The 27,730-nt window shown below is 42.1% G+C and overlaps 1 protein-coding gene across 1 annotated transcript in view; it reads left to right on the top strand.

The window, feature by feature from the left end:
* The window catches only part of LOC132886222 (dynein axonemal heavy chain 5-like), a 768,703-nt gene that overhangs the window by 538,401 nt on the left and 202,572 nt on the right, over positions 1-27,730 (top strand). Inside the window, exons 39-45 of the mRNA XM_060920790.1 lie at positions 1,035-1,229; positions 4,583-4,717; positions 10,506-10,613; positions 11,244-11,397; positions 11,490-11,636; positions 12,485-12,726; positions 12,900-13,079. Coding sequence (XP_060776773.1) covers positions 1,035-1,229; positions 4,583-4,717; positions 10,506-10,613; positions 11,244-11,397; positions 11,490-11,636; positions 12,485-12,726; positions 12,900-13,079 — 1,161 coding nt within the window. The remainder of the gene's footprint in view (positions 1-1,034; positions 1,230-4,582; positions 4,718-10,505; positions 10,614-11,243; positions 11,398-11,489; positions 11,637-12,484; positions 12,727-12,899; positions 13,080-27,730) is intronic.

The following is a 27,730-nucleotide window of genomic DNA, read 5'->3' on the forward strand; positions in this document are numbered from 1 at the left end:
TTGATCAAGGGAGAGTAACTCATCCGCGGCCCCGACATGCGGTGTGTGCGCACGCACTCAGCGGAGGCAGTAGTGTGTCGGGGCCGTCGGAGGGAACAGAAGCAGAGATAACGCTTATTTTGACTCCGGTAAACCAGTCTTCTCTCGTTCAATTACGTGCTGGCATCAAAAGACACCGTTGGGTGTAAATGAAACCAAACTGGGTCATTGGAGTGTATTTTCATACACAAATGGAGAAATGTTTGCTGAGTGTTTAATTGTGTAGCCACCACTGCAGACCGTTGTCGTTGTTAATTCATAGCATGCTCAGTTGCGTGAATGTGTCATGCACCGAAAATAAGAGATTTACAAGCCAGGAACGCCTCATGATGCAATACTCAAGAAAAGAAAGAAGATTTACTGCCATTTTACTTTGTATTTGAGTAAAGTGAATAAATAAATGATCTGTGGAAAATACATTTAATCCTGGGAGCTGCGTGCACAGGAGTTTATTTTGTGTTTACTCCCCCCCGGGCTGGCTACTTATTTGTCATGGCTGGCTAGTATGAGCCTTAGTGGAAAGCCCTGGGAATGCGTAAATGTCAAGTTCGATTCTAGATTTACGAACCTGAAAAAAATGTTGAAAAACCGGCGTTTAAAAAAAAAAAAATTTCAACTGCACAAATGGCACTCACCCGGCCGGAAACAGAACATTTTTTAATAATGGCCTAATAACAAATTTCTCTGTGGCTTCTCTGTGGTTTTTCCATTTGTTTTATCATTTTCTACTGAGACACAAATGTGGGAGACATAAAATAAACACAGAAGACAAAATGTATGTAAAGTTTACTCAGTTAAGGCTTTTTTGCTTCCTAAAGAAGTTCTACTTGAAATTCTTTCTCATAGGGAAACCCAATGTTGTAGGGGTTTACATAGAACTTGGGACTTTTGTATTGTGTAAAAACTGTTGGCAGCATATACATTGTACATTAATTTATATCCAGATTGTGTGCATTTGAGCTCAAAATATTTATCATTGCTCATATTGTGTTTAGAACCCTGGGTATGCAGGCCGTCAGGAACTTCCAGAGAACCTAAAGATCAACTTCCGCTTAGTAGCCATGATGGTTCCGGATCGGCAGATCATCATCCGGGTGAAACTAGCCAGCTGTGGCTTTATCGAAAACATTGACCTGGCCAGGAAGTTCTTTACCCTGTATAAACTGTGTGAGGAGCAGCTCTCCAAACAGGTACCAAAGTTTGTTTTTATGAAATAGTCCAGTAGCTTCCATAACGAAAGTGTTTTCCATACCATAATACGATGACTATAGGTTTAATTTAAGCCTATCATATCTTAAATCAGGATAAATAAAAATTCTGATCAGTTTTGTGTAAAAACACCCTCACAATCTCAATTTTCCATTTCATTAAGTTTGTAATAGCCTGGTTGGTCACCTTAGTCGTCTCAACCCGCTGAACCACTGTGGATAGGCCCCCGGGCCTAAAGAGTGGGTTGGCTTGTGCGTGCTGACTCTCGCTTCAAAAAACTCATAGCACAGATGGGAAATTGCTACCTTCCCCTTGATCTTGGAAATCAAAGAAACTGTGTCTCTCTCTCTCACACACACACACACGAGTTTATAATACAGGGTTCCCGCGGGGTCTAAAAAAGTCTAAAATTCAGAAAGTTAAATTTTAGGCCTTAAAATGTCTAAAAAACACACATATTTTCATCCCAGGTCTAAAATTTAATTTATCCAAGTCTAAAATTCTTACATCCGCTCAGTCTGTTCCTAGAAGTGCCTGCAAAACATTAATAAAAAATGTGCCGGTTGCGTTGTTGTCTGCCTGCTAAAAAACTTCAATCACCGATGATCGCGGCAAGTATGCAACGGTCCAGTTTGTCCACTACGCCTACCATAGTTCTACCTTCTAAGTTCCCGCTGAGTTTATGCAGTCTGTGGCAGTCAGAGAAGGTTAGCGGTTGTGTTGCCAGTGCGATGAAGAGTGTGGATAGCGCGTCGAATAATAGTGAGTAAAGAGGTTCACATACTTTTGCCACTCACAGATATGTAATACTGGATCATTTTCCTCAATAAATAAATGACCAAGTATAATATTTTTGTCTCATTTGTTTAACTTGGTTCTCTTTATCTACTTTTAGGACTTATGTGAAAATCTGATGTTTTAGGTCATATTTATGCAGAAATATAGAAAATTCTAAAGGGTTCACAAACTTTCAAGCACCGCCGTAAGTATGAAAAACGAGAATGTTCTGCGAGCAATAGGCTGAAGCACACTATCGCTAAAAGGAGCTGTGTTGGGCTGGAACGGTGGGTTAAATAGCCGCTCACATTAGCGCGGAGAGCTTTCACACTGTCAGCGGTCTCAAAAGTAGCCAGTCACCTGCGGCAAATCGCCGTCTGTGGCTTGTTATGCCGCCAGCTATTGTCAGTCGAGTCACAAAATTTAATATTAAATATTTCTGACGGCAAAAAAAGTTGTGAACGTAAATTACATCCACTATGTCATGTATGTCCGTTGCCGCATCAACTTTGTTTACATCCTCGACATGAGTGCAGCCATTACTGCCCTGTGTTGCCAGATTGGGTGGTTTCAAGTGCATTTTGGCGGGTTTTGAACATATTTTGGGATGTAAAACGTCAGCAGTATCTGGCAACATATTTTTTTTACTTAATACAAGAAATTAATGGATGCCAACGTTTTTGCCAGAATGGTATTTTATTTTCCATTGTTTAGGCAGCTTCAGCATCATACTGTGAGATTCTGTTCAAATTGTTTTTTTTTCTTCTATGAAGCCTGAGCCATTTATTTTATTAGTTTATAATTATTGTTTAATTTAGTCTTCAGGAGAGACTGCCTGCACACAGTACTAGTATTAATAGTTTTTTTCTTCCATGAAAGCTGAGGCATTTATATTATATTTTAAGGTAACTTCATGTTGTGCTGTGAGGTTCTCTGCACTTTAACTTTTGAACCAACAGGTGCATTTGGATAAGTAAAGCCTATTTTTCTGCATTTTTGTAGTCCTGGTAATCTTTTATATTGGTAAAGTTGTTTAAAGGACCATTTCTCAGTGTCTGTTTTTTTTTAATCAATAGTTTTTCAGTAATAACTTAATATTTAACATATCACTCAATTTTAACCCCCCCCCCCCCCCCCAATGGGTGCCTCCATAGTCTCCAAAATTTCTGTGGGAAACACTGGCGTGCGTAACAACGCTAATCAAGCTTAAGCTAGACGCAAAGCGTGCAGGGATATATATATATATATATGAGAGAGAGAGAGAGAGAGAGAGAGAGAGATGCAAGTACAAATTTTTCATGGGGTGGGATGGTTTGGAACAGGTCGTCTAAAATTGGGATAACATTTACCCGGGACGGTTGAGCTAGCCTCAAATACCCGTCCCGGGTAAATGTTATCCCAATTTTAGACGACCTGTTCCAAACCATCCCACCCCATGAAAAATTCGTACTTGCATCTCTCTCTCTCTCTCATATATATATATATCCCTGCACGCTTTGTGTGCATTATGTCTGCCGCTGGCAGACATTTTACCATTTTGCACCCTGCTGTAAATTATTTGTACCCTGCTATTCTCCCCAACTTTGAAGCCCCTGCACTGTAGACAATCTTAGCGTGCACATTACATGTCGTCAACGTTACCATGACATGGAGCGCATGAGTCCAGTCAGCGTATTCAGCTTTCTAACAGTGCTCTTTTTTTTTAAAATATATTATTCTCTCCCCAATGGTGTGTCTTTCCTGGCTTTATTATTTAGTATTTATTAATTTTGCATTCATATTTTGCAATGATTTTACACCTCTGTCTCAAATGGCCCCTGTTTGCTCCGCTACTGCTTAAAAACCTGCTGTCTCCCTTGTATACCTCTCACAAGGTATGACTTGATTTCATTGGTAAATCGCTGCCGCCTTGCATGAGTTTGCTGTTTAACTGGAAGCAAGTGTGCTACAGGGCTACTACGTATGTTTTAACTATTAGTTTTAAAAGATGTGTATGCATTTTTACTGTTAATATGGTTGAAATGGTTGCTACAGCAAGTGGAGGTCTGCGATGCTGTGGTTTGCAGCATGGGGTTCACATGAGCAATCAAGAAAGTCATCATCTGACAACAGTGCATTATATAATAACGCTGTTTTATTACCAGAACACCACTAATCAAAAGTTTAAATGAGTTCTGTTGCAGTTAGGGGAAAAAACCAAACCCCTACAGACTGCATTTACTGCACAAATGCCCTTTATCACTCTATTGTCTTGTACTTTTGTTGCTATGTGACATAATGTACTAATGTTGCCATATGACATAAATAAGCACACAATCAGTTTGTATCCCTGATAGTCAGTTTACCAATACAAATGACTTTGTTTTGAGAATTGAACTCGATTGTCTTTTTTTGGGAAGGGCGGGGGTAGGGCAGGTTGTAATGCTTCGTGTTGGTCTAAAAAATTTTTCATAATGGTCTTAAAAAGTCTAAAAAAAGGTCTAAAATTTAACTTACTGAATCCTGCAAGAACCCTATACTATGATTAATGCTGTTTGTTTTCTCCTTGATCTACTAGGTTCACTATGACTTTGGTCTAAGGAACATTCTGTCTGTCCTGCGTACTCTGGGAGCAGCCAAGCGGGCCAACCCCAAGGACACGGAGTCCACCATTGTCATGAGGGTGCTGCGGGACATGAACCTGTCTAAACTTGTAAGAACATTGATGCCATCCAGTACAATCATCATCAAACAATGATTTCTCAAAAGGGAACTACTTAGCTAAGTAAAATTTTAGTAAAGATGTTTCTAAGCATTTTTGAAATGCAAAAAATGTAATATTTCTTGTATTATTTCATGTATTTCATGAAAAAGAAGGGTCTGTTTGGCCTTTTTTTAATTTTAGAATTTACAGAATGCTAAGAAGATGAATTGTATCTGAATTTTTTTAACACAGTGTGAGCCTCGTGCTGCAAAGTGCGGAGAACACAGGCACAAAACCCAAGTCTCAGTGCAAAACTCCAGTGAATTTTAATGAAAAATTAGTGTATGGGGAGTGTAGAGTGAGAGTGGTGTAGGTGGCAGGGAGCCCAAGCCGGCCTAGAGCAGAGTTGCTGGCTGCGCCAGAGGTTGCCTGTTTCCCAGAGGTGAGGAGAGCAGGGGTATTTGCTAGTGAAGCACACAACAGGCTCAAACTCGTTGTCTTCCTTCTCACTGTCAGCAAAGTTTCTTGCCCAAAAACAGAAAGCGAGAGAGTGCATGAGCCACAGAAAACATTCACAAATTACTCACCTCTGAGAGTCACGGTGCCTTTTTATACTCCCCTGGCTGCTTGAGGAGGGTGAATTAAGGCACAGATTATGCTGCTCCAGGTGTGTATGATCAGCAGGCCCTGCTCCTGGCCATGCTGCATCTGGCTGTCCAAAACAATAGTGCTGAAGTGCCGGTGTTTCTTCAGCACTGTGAGAGTGCTTGGCCGAGGAGTGGAGCGCTGCTATGATGGTAGTTTTCTGGAGCCACCCTCACAAAAGAAATTAAGAACCATTTATTACTTGTCAGCAGGCTGGTGATGTCTGAAAAATTAGGTACAAAGTGTTTGTAAGAGCCAGCCAACCCCAAAAACTGCCTCACTCTTTTTTTGGTGTTGGGTCTTGGGCAGGCTGCAATCGCTGTACTCTTAGCATTAATTCTGAGCACTTTTTTTTTTCACGTTATAACATACTTGCAGCTCAGGAAATGAGAAAATGGGAGACAAGTGTGACAACTCAAGGTGTGCTTTATTTTAGTCTACTTTTCAGCAGCTGTATTTTTGCTTTTTGCACTTCTCTCACACACACACACACAGGTCATTGGGTTGCTCAGCTCTCTGTCCCTCTCTCTCTCTAGTTACTGGCTTCTTGTTGTTTGCAAGAACACAGGAGAAACACAATGATATTGCCAGGAATCAAACAAAGGTAAAACTCATCTGTCGGTTCTGCCTAACTCAACACTCACAGCTGACACTCAGTCATGCCCCCGCTGCCACATATACCCTGACCGCCTGACTCAGGTCAGGGAGCTGTCTGGCCTGCAGCTGACCCACCCCCACTGGCGGGAGAGGTAATCTGCCACCGCCATCTGTGCCCCCTGCCTGTGGATCACCTCAAACTTAAATATCTGAAGAGCCAGATATCAATGAGCGATCTGCATGTTGGCATCCTTCATGCGATTGAGCCACTGGAGCGGGGTGTAGTCAGAACAGAGAGTGAAGGGGCATCACAGCAGGTAGTACTAGAGATTGAGGACCACCCATTTGATGGCCAGACACTCCTTCTTGATAATGCTGTACTTACTTTCCTGCACTGAGAGCTTGCAGTTTGATGTACAGCATGGGGTGCTCCTCCCTCTCCACCAACTGGAAGAAAACAGCCCTCAGCTGTCTAATATTTCAGTTTGCAAGACAGAGAGAAAAGTCCGGTGAATGCAGTAGTGGGCCCCCCACAAAACCTCTTTAACCTGAATGAAAGCTCATTCACATGGGTCCGTCCACTGGACTGAATTTGGTGAGTTTAGTCAGCGGGCTGGTGATGTCCGAAAAATTAGGTAAGAGCCAGCCAACCCCAAAAACTGCCTCATTCCTTTTTGGGCTTGGGTCTTGGGCAGGCTGTAATTGCTGTACTCTTAGCAATTTGGGGACACACCTGCCCATGACCAAAGTGGAAGCTCAGATATTGTGCTTCCACCTGCCTAATTGCACACTTCCTTCAGTTTGTTGTGAACACTGCATGTCTCAACAATCTCAGGATGGCGCTCAGATGTAAGTGCCACTGCCAATCATTACTATAAATAATGATATCGTCCAATGCACTCTGTGGGTGCAGGATTCGGTCCATGAGTCTTTGAAATGTCATTGGACTCCATAAAACCCAAACAGAAGGTTGCCAAATTGGTGTTGCCAAACAGAGTTGAAAAGGCTGGGTTTTTTTCACAGGATAATGGAGTTGAGGGTATCTGCCCATATGCCTTAGTCAAATCCCGTGTTGAATCCAGCAAGCCATGCCAAAGGGATTGAGCAGTTCATCAATGTGTGGCATCAGATTTTCTAATATCTCTACAGAAAAGGACTGACCCGTCAGTTTTGAAAAACAAAACCACCAGGCTGCTCCAGTCGCTCTGTGACTCTTCAATTACTCCCTTGTCGAACATAGGCTTGAGTTCAACCTCAATAACTTTTTATTTTTTGTATGTGTGTGCTTGGGGAGCTGATGCGGGTGGCTGCATACCACCACCCCGGAGGAGTCTCAATTAGTGCACCCGGGTAGAGATGAAAACAGATTGGAGAAAACAGCCTCTTTGGGATAGCTAGAGGTGGTCTCTACAGAGGATCAGGATGAATTGGGCTGCACTTTTTAGACTTGCCTCCAGCCCCTGTTCCTCCCTCTTGGGAACAGTCATCGCCAGAGCCACAGGAACCTCCTCTGTCCACAGTTTCAGGAGATAGAGGCGATGCACTTCAGATTTACCCCCTCGATATCTTGGCCTGACCTCATAGTTGGCTTCCCTGACTCACCGTGTGACCTCAAAGGGTCCTTGTGACCTTTGTAAGTAATTTAGAGCTTGATGTGGGTATCAGTTTATCTCCCGGTAAAAATTCTCGTAGTTGGGCCCCTCTATTATACAGTGAGGATTGCCATTCTTGCACCTGTAGCAAGTTCTCCTGGGTTAGGTGACTCAGTGTGTGGAGTTTTGTTCTCAGGTCAAGACCATAATGAATTTCATTTTTACTCATAGAAGGTCCCTCATCCCATGTTTCCATGATGACATCGACAACACCAGAAGGCTTGCAACCATACAATAATTCAAATGGGGAGAACCCTATGAAGGCTTGTGGGACCTCTCATACTATAAGAGGGGTTCCAGCCACCTGTCTCAATTTCTAGCATCCTCATGAATGAACTTGTGAATCATGTTTTTAAGTGTTTGATTAAATTGTTCAAGCTGCCCATCCATTTGCAGATTGTAAACATGAGTACAAATCACTTTAATCCACAGTAATTCAAACAGTTCGTGAAGTGTGTGTGTGTGTGTGTGTGTGTAAGAGACATGAAGGTTGTGCCTTGATCAGTGAAGAATCCCGACTCAGGAGATAACGCTGATGATTGCTTCTGCAACACCGCATGCAGAACTAACGCAACTTTCCTACCAGCTTCCAACTAACCAAATACAGAGGTCCCAAGTTTCCAACTTCCAAATGCTGGTCCATTTCTGAAGTGATGCCAGAGGCTGGGGCTGCATAGTGGCCGATTGATGGTGGCGAAGCTGTCAAGGGGAGAGGATGTGGGAGGAGGGACCCCTGTCCTTCCAGGGGGATTGGGGGGGGTCCCCCCCCAATTTTTTTTAAAATGGCATTGAAATATCCAATTTCCAAGCATTTCAGATTATTTTATGACATGTATATTGGTGTCAAAACTTGCAAGATAAAGTGTCTGTGTATTTGCTGACAGTTTATAACAACACATGTTCAGCATCTCACACCACTGAGCACTGTTTATTTTAATGGGGCAACGACCTTGACATTTCATAACTCATTCATTAGTCTTCGATCACAGACATTAGGTTGTTTAGAGGCCTACACTTCAGTCTGTCAGATGGAGAGCTTGGTTTTAGATGCATACACTGGGATATTTCCAGTATACATATGGATCTCTTTACAAACAGTAATATTCAGGGAAATTTAAGCATTAGGCCTAGATCTCTGTAGATAAGTTATTAAAAACAATATATACTTACTGTGCAGAAAGATTTGCCTGACTGATCTTTCATAGGTAGTATACATGGAAATGCAAAATACCACTCTTTATTGAACTTTAAGAATGTGCAGGTTTTCTTTTCTTTGGTGTAATTGTACTTGGTCTGTAATCTGACATGATTACACAAATGACTGATCATGCACAGGAGATATAAATTACATATGGTAGACATCAATAATTATAAATATTAACTTCCATATGTACATGCATACAATGATAGCAGCTATCATATGTCTGTAGGTTTGTAAACTTGCGGGCCCTGTCACAGCAATCAGAAAATCTCGGCATGTGAAATGCCAAAAAGTAGTTTCAGAAGTGGTTGAGTAGTCAAACTGTGTTGTGACTGAAAATGCCAGATTTCATTCGTCACTTGTCAGCATGAATGGCTGAGGCGCCCAATCAGCTCACTCCATACATACTTGCAGGTATGTGCAGGCCCTAAACGTGTGTGTGTGTGTGTGTGTGTGTGTGTGTGTGTGTGTGTGTCTGTACTTGTTTAATAAGCTGTTAATCAGTCCAAAACACTTAACAGCAACTTTAAGCTTAGAATATGTATCAGTTCATATGTATGAACTGCCTAAAAGCAGATCTCTCTATGAGTGTAAAATATGTTTGTAAGTAATCCAACGCTATTTTTAAAAAGAAAATTAAAAATAAGCCCTGTATAACATCTCGTCTATCTTATTAAAATAAATAAAGATACAAATTTCATTGTCCGGTGGTCAAGTGTTTGAGATACATTGCCTTACACTTACGATCGGGTACCCCATGGTCGCAAAAGCCGTCAAAAATCAGGTCAATGCGTTACCATATTCTAAGTATGGAGCTTCACTCCACGCACAAGCTCAGCAATAAATCCTGACAGATCATTCTATTTTTTTGACACTCTAGATTTTTCTGATGTGGAGTTTTTCATGTGTTGGCGGATCAGCTGGTTTGGATATCATTTTGTGGGTCTGACCCACCAGATGCAACAGCTTGGGAGGTCTGCAGATAGATAGATTGATAGCTTATCTGCTGTATAATAAAATTAGCACTTCATTAAAACCCAGAGTAAAACTGAATTTTTGGCTGGGCTTAATGTTTCTAAGAATGATAATTTTAAACACAAACAAAACCTGGATTGTTAATATTAACATTAATTATGAGTAATAAATGATGGCATTGTCACAGGTGATCAAGGTGAAAACTTTTTCACCCCTTTGGAGTCTTTCCCAGAGAAAAGTTAAACATCAAAAAAGTTGCTTGTTTTTTTTTGCAAATTTTCTGATGCCGCCTCAAAATGCTAAATATTCACAGCTGTCTTTCATGATGAGCAATGTTAGTGTTAATTCTGAAAGCGAAAGCACTTAACTAAATCAAAATGCGAGAATAAAGATGAGTCCTCAAATATGGTCATCAAAATAATTTTTGAGGAATAAAAAATTTCTAAGAATTTTTCCAATGCAGTTTTTTTCAAATGATTAATTCAGCAATGATAGTATTTGAGCAGGAAGCATAGCTCTCAGTACCACTTCCCAGTTCATTTTCACCTGTTGAGTATTTTCCATACTGATGTTAAAAATAAAAAGTTGTTTGTGTACGGGTATCGTTTTTAGAGATGCTGCTTCAAAAGCATGAAATGTTCACAGGTAGCTTTCAAGATTAGAGTTTTTAATTCAGAAAACTAGCATTTTAAGGTCTTTCCTAATTTTTTTGTCATTCTGCCACTAGATTGACGAAGATGAGCCACTTTTTCTGAGCCTGATTGAAGACCTTTTCCCTGGAATAAAACTGGACAAGGCGGGATACCCTCAGCTGGAATTAGCCATAGATAAACAGGTATGAGTCAGAGAAATTTTTGAAATTGTATGAATATCAAACCTCAAGCTAGAAACACATGCTAGAAACACATGCATGCTTGTGGTTAGACAGGAGTGATTACACATGAATAGAAGCGATTACACATGAAAGCAGAGAACTTGGAAGAATCCCACAATGACACTGGGAAAATATGTGCAACTCCGCACAGAGCTCAGGATCGAACCCTGGAGCTGTGAGGCAGCTGAATTTTTACTTCTGCCAACTTTATTGGAAGAGGTTATGTTTTCACCACTGTTTGCTTGTTTGCGTTTTCCCATTGTAACTCAAAGTTGTGAACGGATTTTGATCAAATTTTGAGGAAAGGTGAGACATGGGCAATTCATAAGATTTTGATGCAAATCCGGATATGTATGTGGATCCAGGATTTTTTGTCTTTTCCAAATATAACTCAAAAAGTAGTGAACATGTTTTGATGAAATTTGGTATGCAGCTTTATTACTTTCCTAGGTTTAAGTGATTTTTTGATTTTGATGTTCATAATATGTGATGGAGGTATGCACTCTACTGGATTGCCCTTCTAGTTAAAACTGTATTAGTTTGTCGTAGCTGATTTTTTTTGTGTGTGTGTGTGTGTGTGTCTGTGTGCAGGTCACAGAGGCTGGTCTAATTAATCACCCTCCCTGGAGGCTAAAGGTGATCCAGCTGTTTGAGACGCAGGTTGTACGTCATGGTATGATGGCATTGGGTCCGAGTGGAGCAGGAAAAACCACATGCATTCACACACTCATGAAAGCCATGACAGGTAAGAAAACACACACACATCTGATATACAGAATCACATGCAGATCATCACCTATACCCTCTGTGTGTGTGTGTGTGTGTGTGTGTGTTCAGATTGCGGTCAGCCTCACAGAGAGATGAGAATGAACCCAAAAGCCATTACAGCAGCCCAGATGTTTGGCCGACTCGACGTTGCCACAAACGACTGGACTGATGGCATTTTCTCCACACTCTGGAGAAAGACACTGAAAGCCAAAAAAGGTGATCTTGTGTGCCAATTATAATATGTGCAACACGTTAAAAAGCTACAAATTTTGTAGAACATTATATCATGTCTTTATAATGTTGACATTTTTCATGTGAAACATGAAAACATTCTCACCACATGTTTTAATCATCACATGGTTATGGTTGGTTTTTCCCTGTAACGATTCAGTTAAATGCAGTGGACGAATTTCACTGTACTTGAGTGTGCATGTGACAAAGGCTGCTTCTTCTGAAAAGAACTGCATGATGGGATGATTATCAAGTGGGGGAAAAACTCAAACTTTTGCTGGAGGTTCAGACAGAATTAGAAAGCAGAAAGCAACCTCAGGAAGTGTGTCTCATATGATCGGATCATGTCTTTAATCAGACAGACGCTCGAGTCTGACTTCAGCCTGAGGGCGAAACATAATCAAACATACATAACTGTTTTAAACGCTTGTTATCCCTGTCATGACACACATGCTTCTGAAAAAGCCCTGAATAATAGAGAGTAGATGCAACAACAGTGAAGAAACAACCTAAACAACGAGAGAAAAAAAATGTAGTACATCAAGATGAAACAATGGAATGAGACTTCTCATGAATATAAAATTCAGTAAAGTTTTTTTTATCTGTTTTTCAGCCCAGTTTCACTGATCTCTTTATCTTGTCTAACCCTGCCTTAATCATCTTTTTTTCTCTCTATTGTTCTATCTCATGTCTGATGCCTTTCAATTTATTGTCACCTCTGTCTCAGCACTGTCTACCTCTATCTCTTCCTTTTTCGTTGATCTCTTATTTTGTAACTCCCCACTCCATGTCCTTTTTTCTGTTCTCATTCCGGGTGGTTTTTTTTGTCTCAGGTGAACATATCTGGATTGTGTTGGATGGCCCTGTCGATGCCATTTGGATCGAGAACCTGAATTCGGTGCTGGATGACAACCGCACGCTGACACTGGCCAACGGTGACCGCATCCCAATGGCACCCAACTGCAAAGTTGTATTCGAGCCGCACAACATCGACAACGCTTCACCCGCCACTGTGTCGCGCAATGGCATGGTGTTCATGAGTGCCTCTGTGCTCGACTGGAGCCCCATCCTCGAGGTGAGGATTAAACATATGATAATAATTCTGGCACACACTATGTGCTATGTTATAGCCACAAGGCAAGAGTATAAAAGCTTTTTTTTTTTTTTAAAGATTCCTGAGGACAGCATATATTATGAAAAATACTAATAATAATTTTGGGAACCACTCTACATTATTCATGTGTGCAGGGCTGGCTGAGGACGCGATCTCTGCAGGAGGTCGAAGTGCTGCGCGAGCTCTTTTCCGGATCTTTCCCTGAGCTCTATCGCTTCAGTGTGCAGGGTCTGGACTATAAGATAGACATGCTGGAAGCCTTCATCATCATGCAGTGCATCAACGTGCTGCAAGGCCTCCTGCAGGTGCCCAAGGTATTTCAAACATACAGTTGTGGTCAGAAGTTTACATACAGTGACATGAATGTCATCTTGGATATGAATGTCATGGCAGTATTTGGGCTTTCAGTAATTTCTCTGAACTGTTCTTTTTCTGTGGCAGCATACATCTTTAATTAAAACAAAAATACACTAGAATTTGGTGCACAAGTTTTAATTTTCTTTGGGTTTTCTGAAATCAACACCGGGTCAAAATTATACATATAGGTTCAAAAATATACATACAGCACACCTAATATTTGCGTAAAATGTCTCTTCACAAGATTCACCTTGACCAAACATTTTTGCTTACCATGAACAAGCTTCTGGCAGAATTCTGGTTGGATATTTCATGACTCTTCATGGTAGAATTGGTAGAGTTCAATTAAATTTGTTTTTTTTTCTTGGTATGGACTCGACTTATCAGCACGGTCCATATATTTTCAATAGGGTTGAAGTCAGGACTTGTTTTCAGCTTATCCAACCAGCTCTGATGCATGTTTGGATTCATTGTCCTGTTGTAATTCCCAAGTCGTGTTCAATTTTCTGATGGTTTATGCTGAAGAATTCTGAGGTAGTCCTCATTCTTCATTATTCCATCCACTTTGTGCAAAGAACTAGTTCCACTGGCAGTAAAACAGCCCCAGAGCATGATTATCCTACCTCCACCAGCAGCTGGTACAGTGTCTCTCTGTACATAGTGGTTATTGTGGCCAAACAACTCATTGTCTCATCTGATCATGCAGCTTTCCTCCAGAAGGCTTTTTCTTTGTCTGTGTGGTCAGCTTCAAACTTTAGTTAAGCTTGAAGGTGTCAATTTTGGAGCAGGAGGTTATTTCTTGGATAGCAGCCAGTCCATGGTGATCTGAACAGTGATTCATCAGCTTCCAGTTCATGGTAAGGCTGTGCCATGGTGGTTCCCAGGTTGTTCCTGACCATCCAAACCAATTTACTTTCAGTTCTTGAAGCAAAGTGGCTTGGCAAAGTGACTACACCTCACAATAACTTGGATGCAATTGTTTGAACTGATCTTGGAATGTGCACTTGTTTAGAAATGGCTCCAAGAGACATTCCGGAGTTGTGTATATGGGTCCGTCTCAGAAACTGGTCTCTCATTTGGGACATTATGGTCAAAAAATTAATTTAATAATTTTACTTTTTTTTTTTTTGCATTTACCTAACACTCAATGTTTCTTTTGTCATGTTTAATAAGAATAAAGATAGTATCTTGCTTTATCTGGCCTCCACTGTGGAAAATTTTTTTGATTACAATTCAAATGCTTTTGCAAAATTGATTTACATATAAAATAACTACATCATGAAGAATTAAAACCCCTCCTTCACAGATGAGCGAAAATATTGAATAAATTTCCTCTTTTTGATTGCTTGGGTTAAAAATGCCAAGTTATGATGACTGAATTGATTATTCACTTAAATATGAATAATATGACACATTTTGGGTATTTGATATGGCGAAATAGGACAATAGGACACAATGGAAAAATCAAGAACACACCGGAAAGATGAGAATAACGGCGGTGGTAAAAGGACAGTGACTGTACCGGCTGAAGGTCACGCGGGTCTCTGCTGCGGTGCGCAAGCAACGGGACATCGCTACCGCACCGGACGGAGCGCGAGGCAGGGGCGGAGCAAAATGACTGCCCGTAGCGTCTATCAAAAGTTTGATCTAAATTGACCATGGGTGCAAAATATTGGCCAAAAATACGCAAACACTACGAAATATGAAAGTAATGTGAAAAAGAAACATTCTTTATACTGCAAGATATATTTCCTTAGACTAAGACTAAAGACTAAAACAAGACTAAAACAAAATAAAACTGTCAAAACTCACCTTTTCAGTGATAACGTCCGAACAGATCATTCATGTAACAGAAAGACCGCAAATGGAAGCACGATCAACTTTTAACTGTTGGAGTGGAAAATTCCATTCTACACATGCAAATTGTTAATGTGTGTCCTTCCCTGCACACAAATAACACGCTACGGTAAAAAAATAGACCACAACTCATTTTATAGCTCAGAAATTCATACAAGACCAGCTACCAGTGTAACATATTCTGTAAGAAACATATTCTCTATACCTAACTTTCAGCTTTCCTTTTAAAAAACAAAATCACAGATTTATAACTAAATTTTTATATGGCATAGTGATTTTAAGTTACTGCTTTTGGTGAGGTAGTGACCTTGACCCTGAGGCTTTCCATTTAGATGGAGTTACAACGGTGAATATTTTGCATGATGTTTTATTACGGTTATGATTATTCTGTGAGCGAACCAATCCTTAGGTGTATAAACTTACAACTTAAAATACAATTAGTGATAACTGTAGACTTTTCAGTGGACTACAACCTTTTTAAGGGAATGCGATGTAGTCAACCATTTATCATGTCCCAGATCAAGCTGCCATTTTTCCACAAATTTGCAGAATTTTTGCAAAATTCTGAATATTCACATCAAAAATTGTTTTAACTGTATTATTTCTTTCAGCATTTTATTTCAAATTAAAACCAACATCACCATTCAAAACTGTATAGTTTATTGACTGTGAGTATGGGGTACCCCCACAGTACCCAGTTTCTGAGACAGACCCATATCTGCGATCCTCTTTCTCAGATCTGCACTGAGCTCCTTGAACTCATTTTACTGTGTGTTTTACTGTGTGTTGGTCAATCCAATGAGTGGTGTAAACAAACCCTTTTTATGAAGGCACAGAGAAGCTACCAGCTGTAGTCAATCATAATCACTAATAGGAAGTTAAGAGACATTTTGGAAGTTTCAGCACCTCTGAATTAATAATCTAAGTGAGCATATGTAAATTTCTGACCCTGTACAGTATGTATAATTTTGACCTTGTGTTGATTTCAGAAAACCCAAAGAAAATTAAAACTTGTGCACCAAATTCTAGTGTTTTTTTTTATTAAAGCTGTATGCTGTACAATCATTCTGCCACAGAAAAAGAACTTTGAAAAAAGATATTTCAAAGCCCCAATATTGCCATGACACTCATGATGTCCAAGATGACATTCATGTCACTGTATGTAAACTTCTGACCACAACTGTACACAGTTACATGCAAAAATTTTCACACCCCTACTTTGAAAAATCTTGCCATTTGACCATGGCTTAAGCTGAATGCTGTGACTGGCTTGATTCTGTCCAAACTTTTCACACTTTAAAGTAATTCATGTCAATTGAATTAACTAGAATTAACTAATTTATTTCACCTCCTGAACTGTGAAAAAAATGTGGATGCAAAATTTAGATGGTCTTTTCATACTGTATATACTTGAGTACATTAGCGGTAAATTAGAGTACATTATATTTAACAATTTTTCCACAAAATCAAGTCGAACATTAGCTGATAGCCGACGAGGCACGTAGCGCGGGGTTGGCTATAAGCCATGCACGATGAGATTGAGTGGAGTAACTGTTTTATTCTATCCACATTAACTGGATTTTGAGAAACAGGACAACTTTATTTTTTGCAAATTCGATCAATAACTTTTATACAAAACATCTGACAAAATCATGTTCACTTCGAATGTAAACAAACTGGCGAAATGACAGTAGCAATTTGTGAAAAATCCTTTAATTATAATTCTTAAAGATGCGTTCTTACCATGAAATACTTTCACTCCATATTTTGTTGCTTTTTAAAAATTTTGGGGGTTTTGTTTTCAAGTTTTTATTTCATCCTCGGTTGGTTCAGCAACACACGCGCCACCATTTTCTTTTAAATACTTGATAACGAAGTGATATCTGACTTGATGCACTCCACCATTTTGTTTTTCTCTACTCATGGTATATATGAGCTGATAGCCTAGTAGTACAGTAGCCAATAAGAGCGTGCAATTGCTCATCCAGTGAATGTGGAGAAAAATTTACATACAGTGACATGAATGTCATCTTGGAGATGAATGTCATGGCAATGTTGGGCTTTCAATCATTTCTCTGAACTGTTCATTTTCTGTGGCGAAATGATTGTACAATATATTTCTTTAATAGAAAAAAACATGAATTTGGTGCAGAAGTTATTTTTTTTAATCAACACAGGGTCAAAATTATACATACAGGGTCAATAATTTACATACACTCAGATAATTAATTCAGAGGCGCTGAGAGTTCCAAAATGTCTCTTATATTGCCAAGGCTAAGGGCTCTTAACTTCCTGTTAGTTGACTAGCTGGTAGTTTGCCTTCATAAAAAGGGTTTGTTTACAGCACTCATTGGATTGACCAACACACAGTAAAATGAGTTCAAGGAGCTCAGTGCAGATCTGAGAAGGAGGATATACACAACTCAGGAATGTCTCTTAGAGCTGTTTCTAAACAACTGCACATCCCAAGATCAGTTCAAACAATTGTATGCAAGTTACTTTAAGGTGTAGTCACTTTGCCAAGCCACTTTGCTTCAAGAAAATCTAAACTGTCACCCTCAGCTGAAAGGAAGTTGGTTCGGATGGTAAGGAACCACCATGGCACAGCTCTGCCATGAACTTGAAGCTGATGGATTACTGTCTACAGTTCAGTGAGTTTTTCTTTGACCGCATGGACAAGAAAAAGCCTTCTGGAGGAAAGCTGTATGGTCACATGAGACAAAGATTGAGTTGTTTGACCACAATGTACAAAAGAACACTGTACCTGGTGATGGTAGCAGCATCATGCTCTGGGGCTGTTTTACTGCTAGTGGAACTGGTTCATTGCACAAAGTGGATGGAATAATGAAGAAGGAGGACTACCTCAGAATTCTTCAGCATAACTTCAAACCATTGGAAACTTGAACTTGACTGGGAGTCACAACAGCACAATGAACCCAAACATGCATTAGAGCTGGTTGTGGAGGATAAAACAGGCTAACGTTAAGCTTAAAACAAGCCCTGACCTCAACCCAGTACTTATAAGTCGAGTCCATGCCAAGAAAAAAAAAACGAATTTAATTGAACTCTAACAATTCTACCATGAAGAGTCATGAAATATTCCACCAGAATTCTGCCAGAAGCTTGTTCATGATAAAACATGTTTGGTCAAGGTGAATCTTGCAAAGAGACATTTTACCCAAATATTAGGTGTGGTGTATGTATAATTTTGACCCAGTGTTGATTTCAGAAAACCCAAAGAAAATCGGGCTCCGAATTCGAGGGTCTTTTTTAAGGATGTATGCTGTACAGTTATTCTGCCACAGAACAAGACCAGATTAGATTAGATTAGATAAAACTTTATTGATCCCTTTGGGCGGGTTCCCTCAGGGAAATTAAGATTCCAGCATCATCATTACAGATCAACAGAGAAAATAAATAGAGAAAACTTCTAGATAAATTAAAATAAATTATTTACATATACAAATATAAAAAGAATTAAAGCCGCTAGCGGCCTTGATGGGCCCTCGCATGTGTTGTTCCGCAACCCAGGACATTCCGTCACTCAACAAAACAGTCACATGTTCTATATTCATCAAATGTTCAAAGGTGATGTGCATGTTACAAATGCCATGACTGCTTGACAGATGAAAGATAGACAGACAAAGACTGTGTGTGTGTTTCTGTGGTGTGAAAATGTACATTTATATATGTACAAAACTATACATGTGTCTCCTCCTTATCTCTATCTCACACTGTAATCTTAAGTCATCTTAGCTTTCCTGTGTCTGCAGTGTGTGTGTGTGTGTGTGTGTGTGTCCATGCAGAGTTTTCATATGTCTGCAACAAAATGCACAATGATGGCAGGTCACTAATATATAGATTTAGGCACTGCCTAAAAGCGGAGCTCCCATCTGTTTCTGGGTTGTAGAATTTTCTTATATCATAGCCAGTCTCTTTTGTTTTATTTCATTACTGGCTAGCACTGGCCACTAGGCGGTGTGTATGACTGGTAATTACTAACACTGGCCACTAGGTGGTGTGTGTGAGACTGGTAATTACTAACACTGGCCACTAGGTGGTGTGTATGACTGGTAATGACTAACACTGGCCAGTAGGCGGTGTGTATGACTGGTAATTACTAACACTGGCCACTAGGTGGTGTGTGTGAGACTGGTAATTACTAACACTGGCCACTAGGTGGTGTGTGTGACTGGTAATGACTAACACTGGCCAGTAGGCGGTGTGTGTGACTGGTAATGACTAACACTGGCCAGTAGGCTGTGTGTATGACTGGTAATTACTAACACTGGCCACTAGGCGGTGTGTGTGACTGGTAATGACTAACACTGGCCAGTAGGCGGTGTGTGTGACTGGTAATTACTAACACTGGCCAGTAGGCTGTGTGTATGACTGGTAATTACTAACACTGGCCACTAGGCGGTGTGTGTGACTGGTAATGACTAACACTGGCCAGTAGGCGGTGTGTGTGACTGGTAATGACTAACACTAGCCAGTAGGTGGTGTGTCTCATCTCTCATCTCATTATCTCTAGCCGCTTTATCCTGTTCTACAGGGTTGCAGGCAAGCTGGAGCCTATCCCAGCTGACTACGGGCGAAAGGCGGGGTACACCCTGGACAAGTCGCCAGGTCATCACAGGGCTGACACATAGACACAGACAACCATTCACACTCACATTCACACCTACGGTCAATTTAGAGTAGGTGGTGTGTATGACTGGTAATTACTAACACTGGCCACTAGGCAGTGTGTGTGTGTAACTGGTAATGACTAACACTGACCACTAGGCGGTATGTCTGGTAATTACTAACACTGGCCACTAGGTGGTGTGTGTCTCATCTCATTATCTCTAGCCGCTTTATCCTTCTACAGGGTCGCAGGCAAGCTGGAGCCTATCCCAGCTGACTACGGGCGAAAGGCGGGGTACACCCTGGACAAGTCGCCAGGTCATCACAGGGCTGACACATAGACACAGACAATCATTCACACTCACATTCACACCTACAGTCAATTTAGAGTCACCAGTTAACCTAACCTGCATGTCTTTGGACTGTGGGGGAAACCGGAGCACCTGGAGGAAACCCACACGGACATGGGGAGAACATGCAAACTCCACACAGAAAGGCCCTTGCCGGCCCCGGGGCTCGAACCCAGGACCTTCTTGCTGTGAGGCGACAGCGCTAACCACTACACCACCGTGCCACCCTGGTGGTGTGTGTGTAACTGGTAATGACTAATGGCCCTTTTCCACTACCCTTTTTCAGCTCACTTCAGCTCGCTTCAGCTCACTTCAGCCCGACACGGCTCGCGTTTCGACTACCAAAGAACGGCACGACTCAGCTCGCTTCAGCCCTGCTTAGCCCCTAAAACTCGCACCGTTTTGGAGTGGGGCTGAAGCGAGCCAAACCGGGCGTGAGCAGACACTCCCCTGTGCACTGATTGGTGAGGAGGAGTGTCCTCACATGCCCACACACGCCCCGCGAGCACGCTGGGATCTACACCATAAACCCGGAAGAATAATAATTACGAATTACGAGAATTTCTGAAGCCTTATGCGCCTCGCCTCATCTATACGCTCTTGCCAGTACCTGTTGGCGTTGTCGGTGACAACAAGCCACAGCACCAAGACCAGCAACACTAACGACTCCATGTCCTCCATGTTTATTGTTTACTATCCGGGTCGTGAGACTACCGCTTAAAAGCTCACTGATGTCACTGTTTGCGCTGCTTAACGACATCACGTGACGTCCACCCACTTTCGCTAACTCCACCCAATGTGTCCACCCACTTCCAGCCAGCACGGTTCAGCGCGGTTGTAGTCGAAATGCAACTCCAACAGCCCCGCTCAGCTCGACTCAGCACGGCACGGCTCAGCCCGACTCAGCCGCGTTTGTAGTGGAAAAGCGGCATTACTGACCACGAGGCGATATGTATGTCTGGTAATGACTAACACTGACCACTAGGCGGTGTGTATGTCTGATAATTACTAACACTGGCCACTAGGCGGTGTGTGTGTAACTGGTAATGACTAAAGGCCTCTGCATGCTCTTGCGACAAGGCTTTCGCAGATAGCTTTTCGCAGACAGTTGTAATTTATCGTTGAGCGGGGAGTATAGGCGTGTATAGGCGTGCGTGATGTTATTCACCGCCACAACGCAAGGGGGCGCGAAGTCGCAAAATCGCTAGGAGTAGTTGGTGGGTGTGGTTAGTGGAGTCCTCCGGTTACTGAGCAACAGGTCATTCAACACCAAAAACAATGGCGACTGGACGAGTTTGCACTTTGATCGAGATGCAGCTGAAGGATCTAGAAATCACTTCCTCGATCAACTGCTCTTCGTGCTGCTCCATCTTCGCTCGTGTTTTTAAAAATGGTGGTCGTGAAAACAAAACAAACCAGGGAAGCGGAAGTGCGTGTACAGCACGGGCGATTGCTCTAAGACAACGAGGGAGGCTCAGCCTCCTCTAAAAATGATGAACATCGTGTAGGATGAATTGTGCTAGGCTTATGTTATAGCCGACCTTATAACATTGCTATTTCAGATCCAGAATCATAGAAATATATGTGCTCAACCCAACTACAGTGCGAAATCATTCCCTTATAACTTTCCCCAGGTCGCCTAATGTGTGCGTGAGTATTTCCCCCTCGTGACAGCGCGATGCAGCCCAGCCTCAGTGGATTGGGAGCTATGTGCTTGTCAATCTCAAAATGCAAGACGATTATTGGACAAATACTGTGAAAACGCCCGCCCACGGAGTCTCACGGACTCCCAGCCTCAATGGACTTCAATGGCATTTGGGAGCTATGCGCTTTTCAATCTCAAAATGCAAGACGGTTATTGGACAAATACTGCGGAAATGCCCGCCTACGGACTCCGAGCCTCACATGGGAGGGACATGGCAGTTTCCGCGAGGAGACTGGTGATTGGTGAAAGCGGCCGGATATTTTCTTTGATTGAAAGCTCGTTTCAACTATAGACAGGCAGCACAGTGTTGCCAGTTTGGGCAGTTTTAAGTGCATTTTGGCGGGTTTGAACATATTTTGGGCTGGATAACGTCAGCAGTATCTGGCAACATCAGTTCAGTCCCATGCGGATTCGCAAGTGCTGTGGTGTATTGTAAGAGATCTGCTTACATTTCGATTTCATTCATTACATACGGTTTCTACCAGCTTTTTTAGTTTGTATATATTTTCATTGTAAATAAAGTGTAAATATAGTGTCAAGTTTGCTATCTTAGTTCCAGAAATTTTGTTTATTTGAGTGACTGAACTTGAACTTGAGGGGGCTAGTCAGCTAGCAAGAAAGCTGCGCACGGATGCCAAGCATTGCTGATTTAATTTTGCCGAAGCCATTTGCCAGTCTTCCTTTCGAGGAAAAAATTAAAATTAAAGAGCAGCGTAGACCAACGCCTCAAACTGACTTGGTGAAAAAGGTAGGGAATAATACTCGTTCCTTTCAGCTCTCCTGGTACGAGAAAGTGAATTGGCTAACAGCAAGTGACCCACACCAACAACAGTAAATAGGCTACTTTAGTAATATGTCATGGATGGACAAAAATATAGAATCTATTTAAAATGTTTATGCTGAGTATATTATATTGGAATATATGTTTTTCTGGATATGAATTAAACACCGCTACAATTTGGAAAACATTTTTAAACAAAAACACAGCCGAGGTCAATTTTTAAACAACATGCCACAATTTTAAAATATAAAATGTTAAAATATACCCCCCCAACACCACCATCATCACCATATTGGACAGTAGGCTAATGGGCCAAAAGAACCTGTTATTTCACAGTTTGTGACCCTGCCAACAATCAGCCAGATCAGAGGCAAGAGTATGGGCAAAATTTATGTTTTTTCTTTTAAAATCTGGAAATATCGTAACCGACCAGCCTCCCCTCTTTGAAAGACTACCAGCCGCCACTGGTGTACAGTGGATGTAGAATGGACCAATCAGAGCCCTCTTGTCTGCGACACTGTCTGCGGTGGTCACAATTTTTGGGAGGTGCACGCAGAGCATCTGCGAAGGGGGGGGGGCTTCGCAGACGCTATCTGCGACACCATCTGCGAGGACTGGGTTGTCAGCATAAATTGGCCCTAACACTGACTACTAGGTGGTGTGTATGACTGGTAATTACTAACACTGGCCACTAGGCGGTGTGTATGACTGGTAATGACTAACACTGACCACTGCAGCCCTCTCAATATATTTCTGAGAAAGGGGCAAGTAAGAAATGCCTCTTTTCCACTACCAACGCGGCTGAGTTGGGCTGAGCCGTGCCGTGCTGAGTTGGGCTGAGTCGTGCTGAGTGGGGCTGTTGGAGTTGCATTTCGACTACAACCATGCTGAACTGTGCTGGCTGGAAGTGGGTGGACACATTGTTAGCGAAAGTGGGTGGATGTCACGTGATGTTGTTAGGCGGCGCAAACGGTGACATCAATGACCTTTTAAGCGGTAGTCTCACAACCCGGATGGTAAACAATAAACATGGAGGACATGGAGTCGTTAGTGTTGCTGGCCTTGGTGCTGTGGCTTGTTGTCACCGACAACGCCAACAGATACTGGCAAGAGCGTATAGATGAGGCGAGGTGCATAAGGCTTCAGAAATTCTCGTAATTCTTCTTCTTCTGGGTTTACGGTGTTTACAGATCCCAGCGTGCTCGCGGGGCATGTGAGGACACTCCTCCTCACCAATCAGTGCACAGGGGAGTGTCTCCTCACGCCCCTAGCCCCACTCGGCTCGGTTTGGCTCGCTTCAGCCCCACTCCAAAACCGTGCGAGTTTTGGGTGCTGAGTAGGGCTGAAGCGAGCTGAGTCGTGCTGTTCTGAGGTAGTTGAAATGCGAGCCGTGTCGGGCTGAAGTGAGCTGAAGCGAGCTGAAGTGAGCTGAAAAAGGGTAGTGGAAAAGGGCCAAAAGAGTAGTAGGCAGAGGTTAAGCCAGGGATCCCAGCAGTAATTGAAAAAAAATAGAGGAATGTAAGAAACTATCAGCATGGGTCAAAGGGGCTGCAAGCCCATTGCGGGGTGCAGGGGCAGCGCCCCTCCTGGGGGTACAGGGGGCAAAGCCCCCTGAAGCTGTTGAGATTTTAACATTTAAAGATACTATAGAACATGGTTTTTACATAGATTTAACATAGAAAAGCAACAGAATTTAACAATAATGTGTATCTACTGGATGCCATATTTTGTAATCTATGACATAAGTGGCAAAAAAAATTTATAAAAATTAGACGAAAATGTAGCTTTGAAGAATATACTTGCCTAAATATTCCACTGATTTTGTTATAATATAACAGTGTCCATAGTTCATCTCATTTGTTTATTTTTTTTGTTTCGAGTTAATGTCAATACTAGTCTAATATAAGCCACATTCATTTTTCAAAAATCATGAATATGAGCAAAAAAATCAATGATTCAGTAATATTAGATATATACATATGTACAGCAAATATTGGAGATATTTGATTTAAACCTTTCTCTTTTTGAAAGGTTTCACTGCAGAGGAATTTAATGCTCTTTTCTGGGGTGCATTCTGTGATCTTTCCTCCAGTTTTCTCTGCTTTTGTTTCTCTGATCTTTCCTTCTGCTTTTTCTGATGTTTCTGCAGTGCTCTTTTGGATAGTTTCTTGGCTACTCTGTTCACATGAGCTTTTGTTTCAAGTTCTGTATTCACCACATTCATTAATCTCTTCTTGGATTCAACAACTTCTCTGGCTAAGCGCAACTACGATTTCCACAACATATTGAATTAAGTTCAACGCATTAGAAACAAAAGCACGAACGGCGTTAAAACACGTTTTTTAACAAATGGGCACAGCCGTATTGTTTTCTCGTTCTATCGCGTACAGTCTCGCATTATTTACATCAATTTAACTTCTGAGTGTTCCCGAATGTCAACGAGAACAAACGAAGCCGACGAAAACATCGCTAAACAAGCAAACCAAATCAGAACGTATTCTGCTGGTCATTTTACTTAAACATGTATATTTTTAACGGATATACAAGAGATTTAAAAAAAACAACACTTTGGCTAGAAAAATAGCGGAATTCCACTAAATAGTGGACGCCTGGGATCCGTGTTAAGCGTAAGCTGAGCGGAGGCTGCGTTAGGCACTGCCGCGATGTATAAAAAAGAGGGGGATCCGGGGGTCCTCCCCCGGAAAAAACTTGAAAATGTAAATGTTAAATGGTGAATTCTGAGTGATCCTGAATGCAAAATTTTATTTTTATGAAGTATAAATTATGAAGTAAAAACTTATGAATTTCAATTCTTTGAAAAACCACTGTGAGTAGCTGGCAATGGAGCGTTTGCAGGCGGCAAAATCACCGGTTGCCAGCAGTTATTGAGAGGACTGCCACTAGGCGGTGTGTATGACTGGTGGTACACGTACACGGACAAACCACAAAAAATCGACTCGACAGGTTTACCATTTTTTCTTAGGTATGGAGCTCTGCTATTATTGTGTGTGTGTGTGCGCGCGTGTGTGTGTCTGTTTGTCAGAGAGAGAGAGGTGTGTGTGTGAGAGTGAGTGTGCTCATAGATGTTGCGTGTGCATGTGAGTGCATACTTGTGAGAGTGTGTATGCATAAATATGCATATAGAATAGAATGCCTTTATTGTCACTATACACATGTACAATGAGATTAAAGCATCTCCAATAACAGTGCAAACAGCGTATAGAGAGAGAGAGAGGAAGGGGGGGAAAGGGGGGTGTAAGGGGGGTAAGGTGCACAGTCTGAGGTGTATGTGTTGTGTTACACATTATGGAGTGAGGTATTGCACATATAAAGTATTGCACAGAGACAGTCACATTATAAATTATTGCACGAGATAGTCACATTATAAGATAAAATATTACACATTATGAAGTATTGCAAGGAAGGTCCTTACCTTACCTTGCAATACTTCATAATGTGTAATATTTTATGCACAGACTTGAGGTGTATGTGTTGTGTGTAAGGTGCACAGTCCTGAGGTGTATGTGTTGTGTGTAAGGTGCACAGTCCTGAGGTGAATGTGTTGCATTTCACATTATGGAGTGAGGTATTGCACATTATAAAAGTATTGCATAGAGAGAGTCACCTTATAAAGTGCTGCACATTATAAATTAGTAAATAGTAAAATAGTAAAATAAATAGACTATAAAGTCAGAGCATATCCGAGTTCAGGGCAGTTATGGCTTTTGGAAAGAAGCTGTTTTTTAATTGTTTTGTCTTTGTTCTGATGCACCTGTAGCGCCTCCCTGAGGGCAACAGGTCGAACAGATCAAAGCCAGGGTGGGAGCTGTCCTTGATAATATTCTTAGCTCTGCTAAGGCAATGGGAGGTGTAAATGTCCATCAGGGAGGGGAGAGGGCAGCCAATGATCTTCTGTGCTGCCTTAACTACCCTCTGGAGCCTCTCCCTGTCTACAGCAGTGCAGCTGCCGTACCATACTGTAATACAGTACGTCAGCAGGCTCTCGATGGATGAATGGTAGAAGGTCAGCAGCAGGTTGGAGTTTAGGTTGTACTTCCTGAGGACTCTCAGGAAGTGTAGCCGCTGCTGAGCCTTCTTAATGACTGCTGTAATGTTTGCTGACCAGGAGATGTCGGCGGAGATGAGGACGCCGAGAAACCGGAAGGTGTGGACCCTCTCCACATACACGTTGTTGATGTAGAGGGGGGCTAGGTCGGTGCTGTGCTTCCTGAAGTCAACAATGAGCTCTTTGGTTTTCTTGGTGTTCAGAGCGAGGTTATTTTCTGAACACCAGGCTGCCAACTTTAGGACCTCCTCTCTGTAGGCTGCCTTGTCTCCCTTTGAGATGAGTCCGACCACTGTGGTGTCGTCAGCAAACTTGACGATAAGGTGGTTGTTGTTGTGGGTCTGACTACAGTCGTGGGTGTAGAGGCAGTACAGGAGGGGGCTCAGCACACAGCCCTGTGGAGAGCCGGTGCTCAACGTGCGGGTGGAGGAGAAGTGGGGGCCAAGTCTCACAGTCTGGGGCCGGTTAGTTAGAAAGTCCTTTATCCAGGCACATGTGAGGGGGGGAAGCCGAGAGTGTCCAGTTTACTGATGAGGATGTCCGGGATTATTGTGCTGAAAGCAGAACTGTAATCCACAAAGAGTATGCAGACGTAGCTCTGCTGCTGCTCCAGGTGGTTCAGTACAGAGTGTAGAGCTATGGCGATGGCGTCCTCTGTGGATCTGTTCGCATGATATGAGAACTGGTAGGGGTCGAAGTCTGGGGGGAGGTGGTCCTTGATGTGCTGAAGAACTAGTCTCTCGAAGCACTTCATGATTACCAGAGTGAGGGCCACAGGACTGTAGTCATTCAGGCTGGTGACGGGAGACTTATTCGGCACCGGGATTATTGTAGCTGATTTTAGGCAGGGCGGGATGACTGCCTGAGCCAGGGAGAGGTTAAAGATCCAGGTGAAGGTGGGGCGAGCTGGTGGGCACATGCTCTGAGCACCTTACCAGGTACTCCATCTGGGCTGGCAGCTTTCTTGGGATTCACTGCCAGGAGCACCCGTCTGACATCGTGCTCCTGTACAGTGAATGGGGTGATGTACGAACTGTGTGGTGGTGGGGGCAGGGCTGGAGCAGATGAGTGCTGCTGAGATGTTTCAAAGCGAGCAAAGAAGCAATTTAGCTCCTCTGCCAGCGGCACACTCCAGTCTCCTGTTGATGCATCACAGTCCCTGAAGTTCATGATGTCTTGTATGCCCCGCCACACCTCCCGTATGTTGTTGGGTGGGACTC

Source organism: Neoarius graeffei, chromosome 5 (assembly GCF_027579695.1).
Source record: "Neoarius graeffei isolate fNeoGra1 chromosome 5, fNeoGra1.pri, whole genome shotgun sequence".
In the NCBI taxonomy this organism is placed as follows: Eukaryota; Metazoa; Chordata; class Actinopteri; order Siluriformes; family Ariidae; genus Neoarius; species Neoarius graeffei.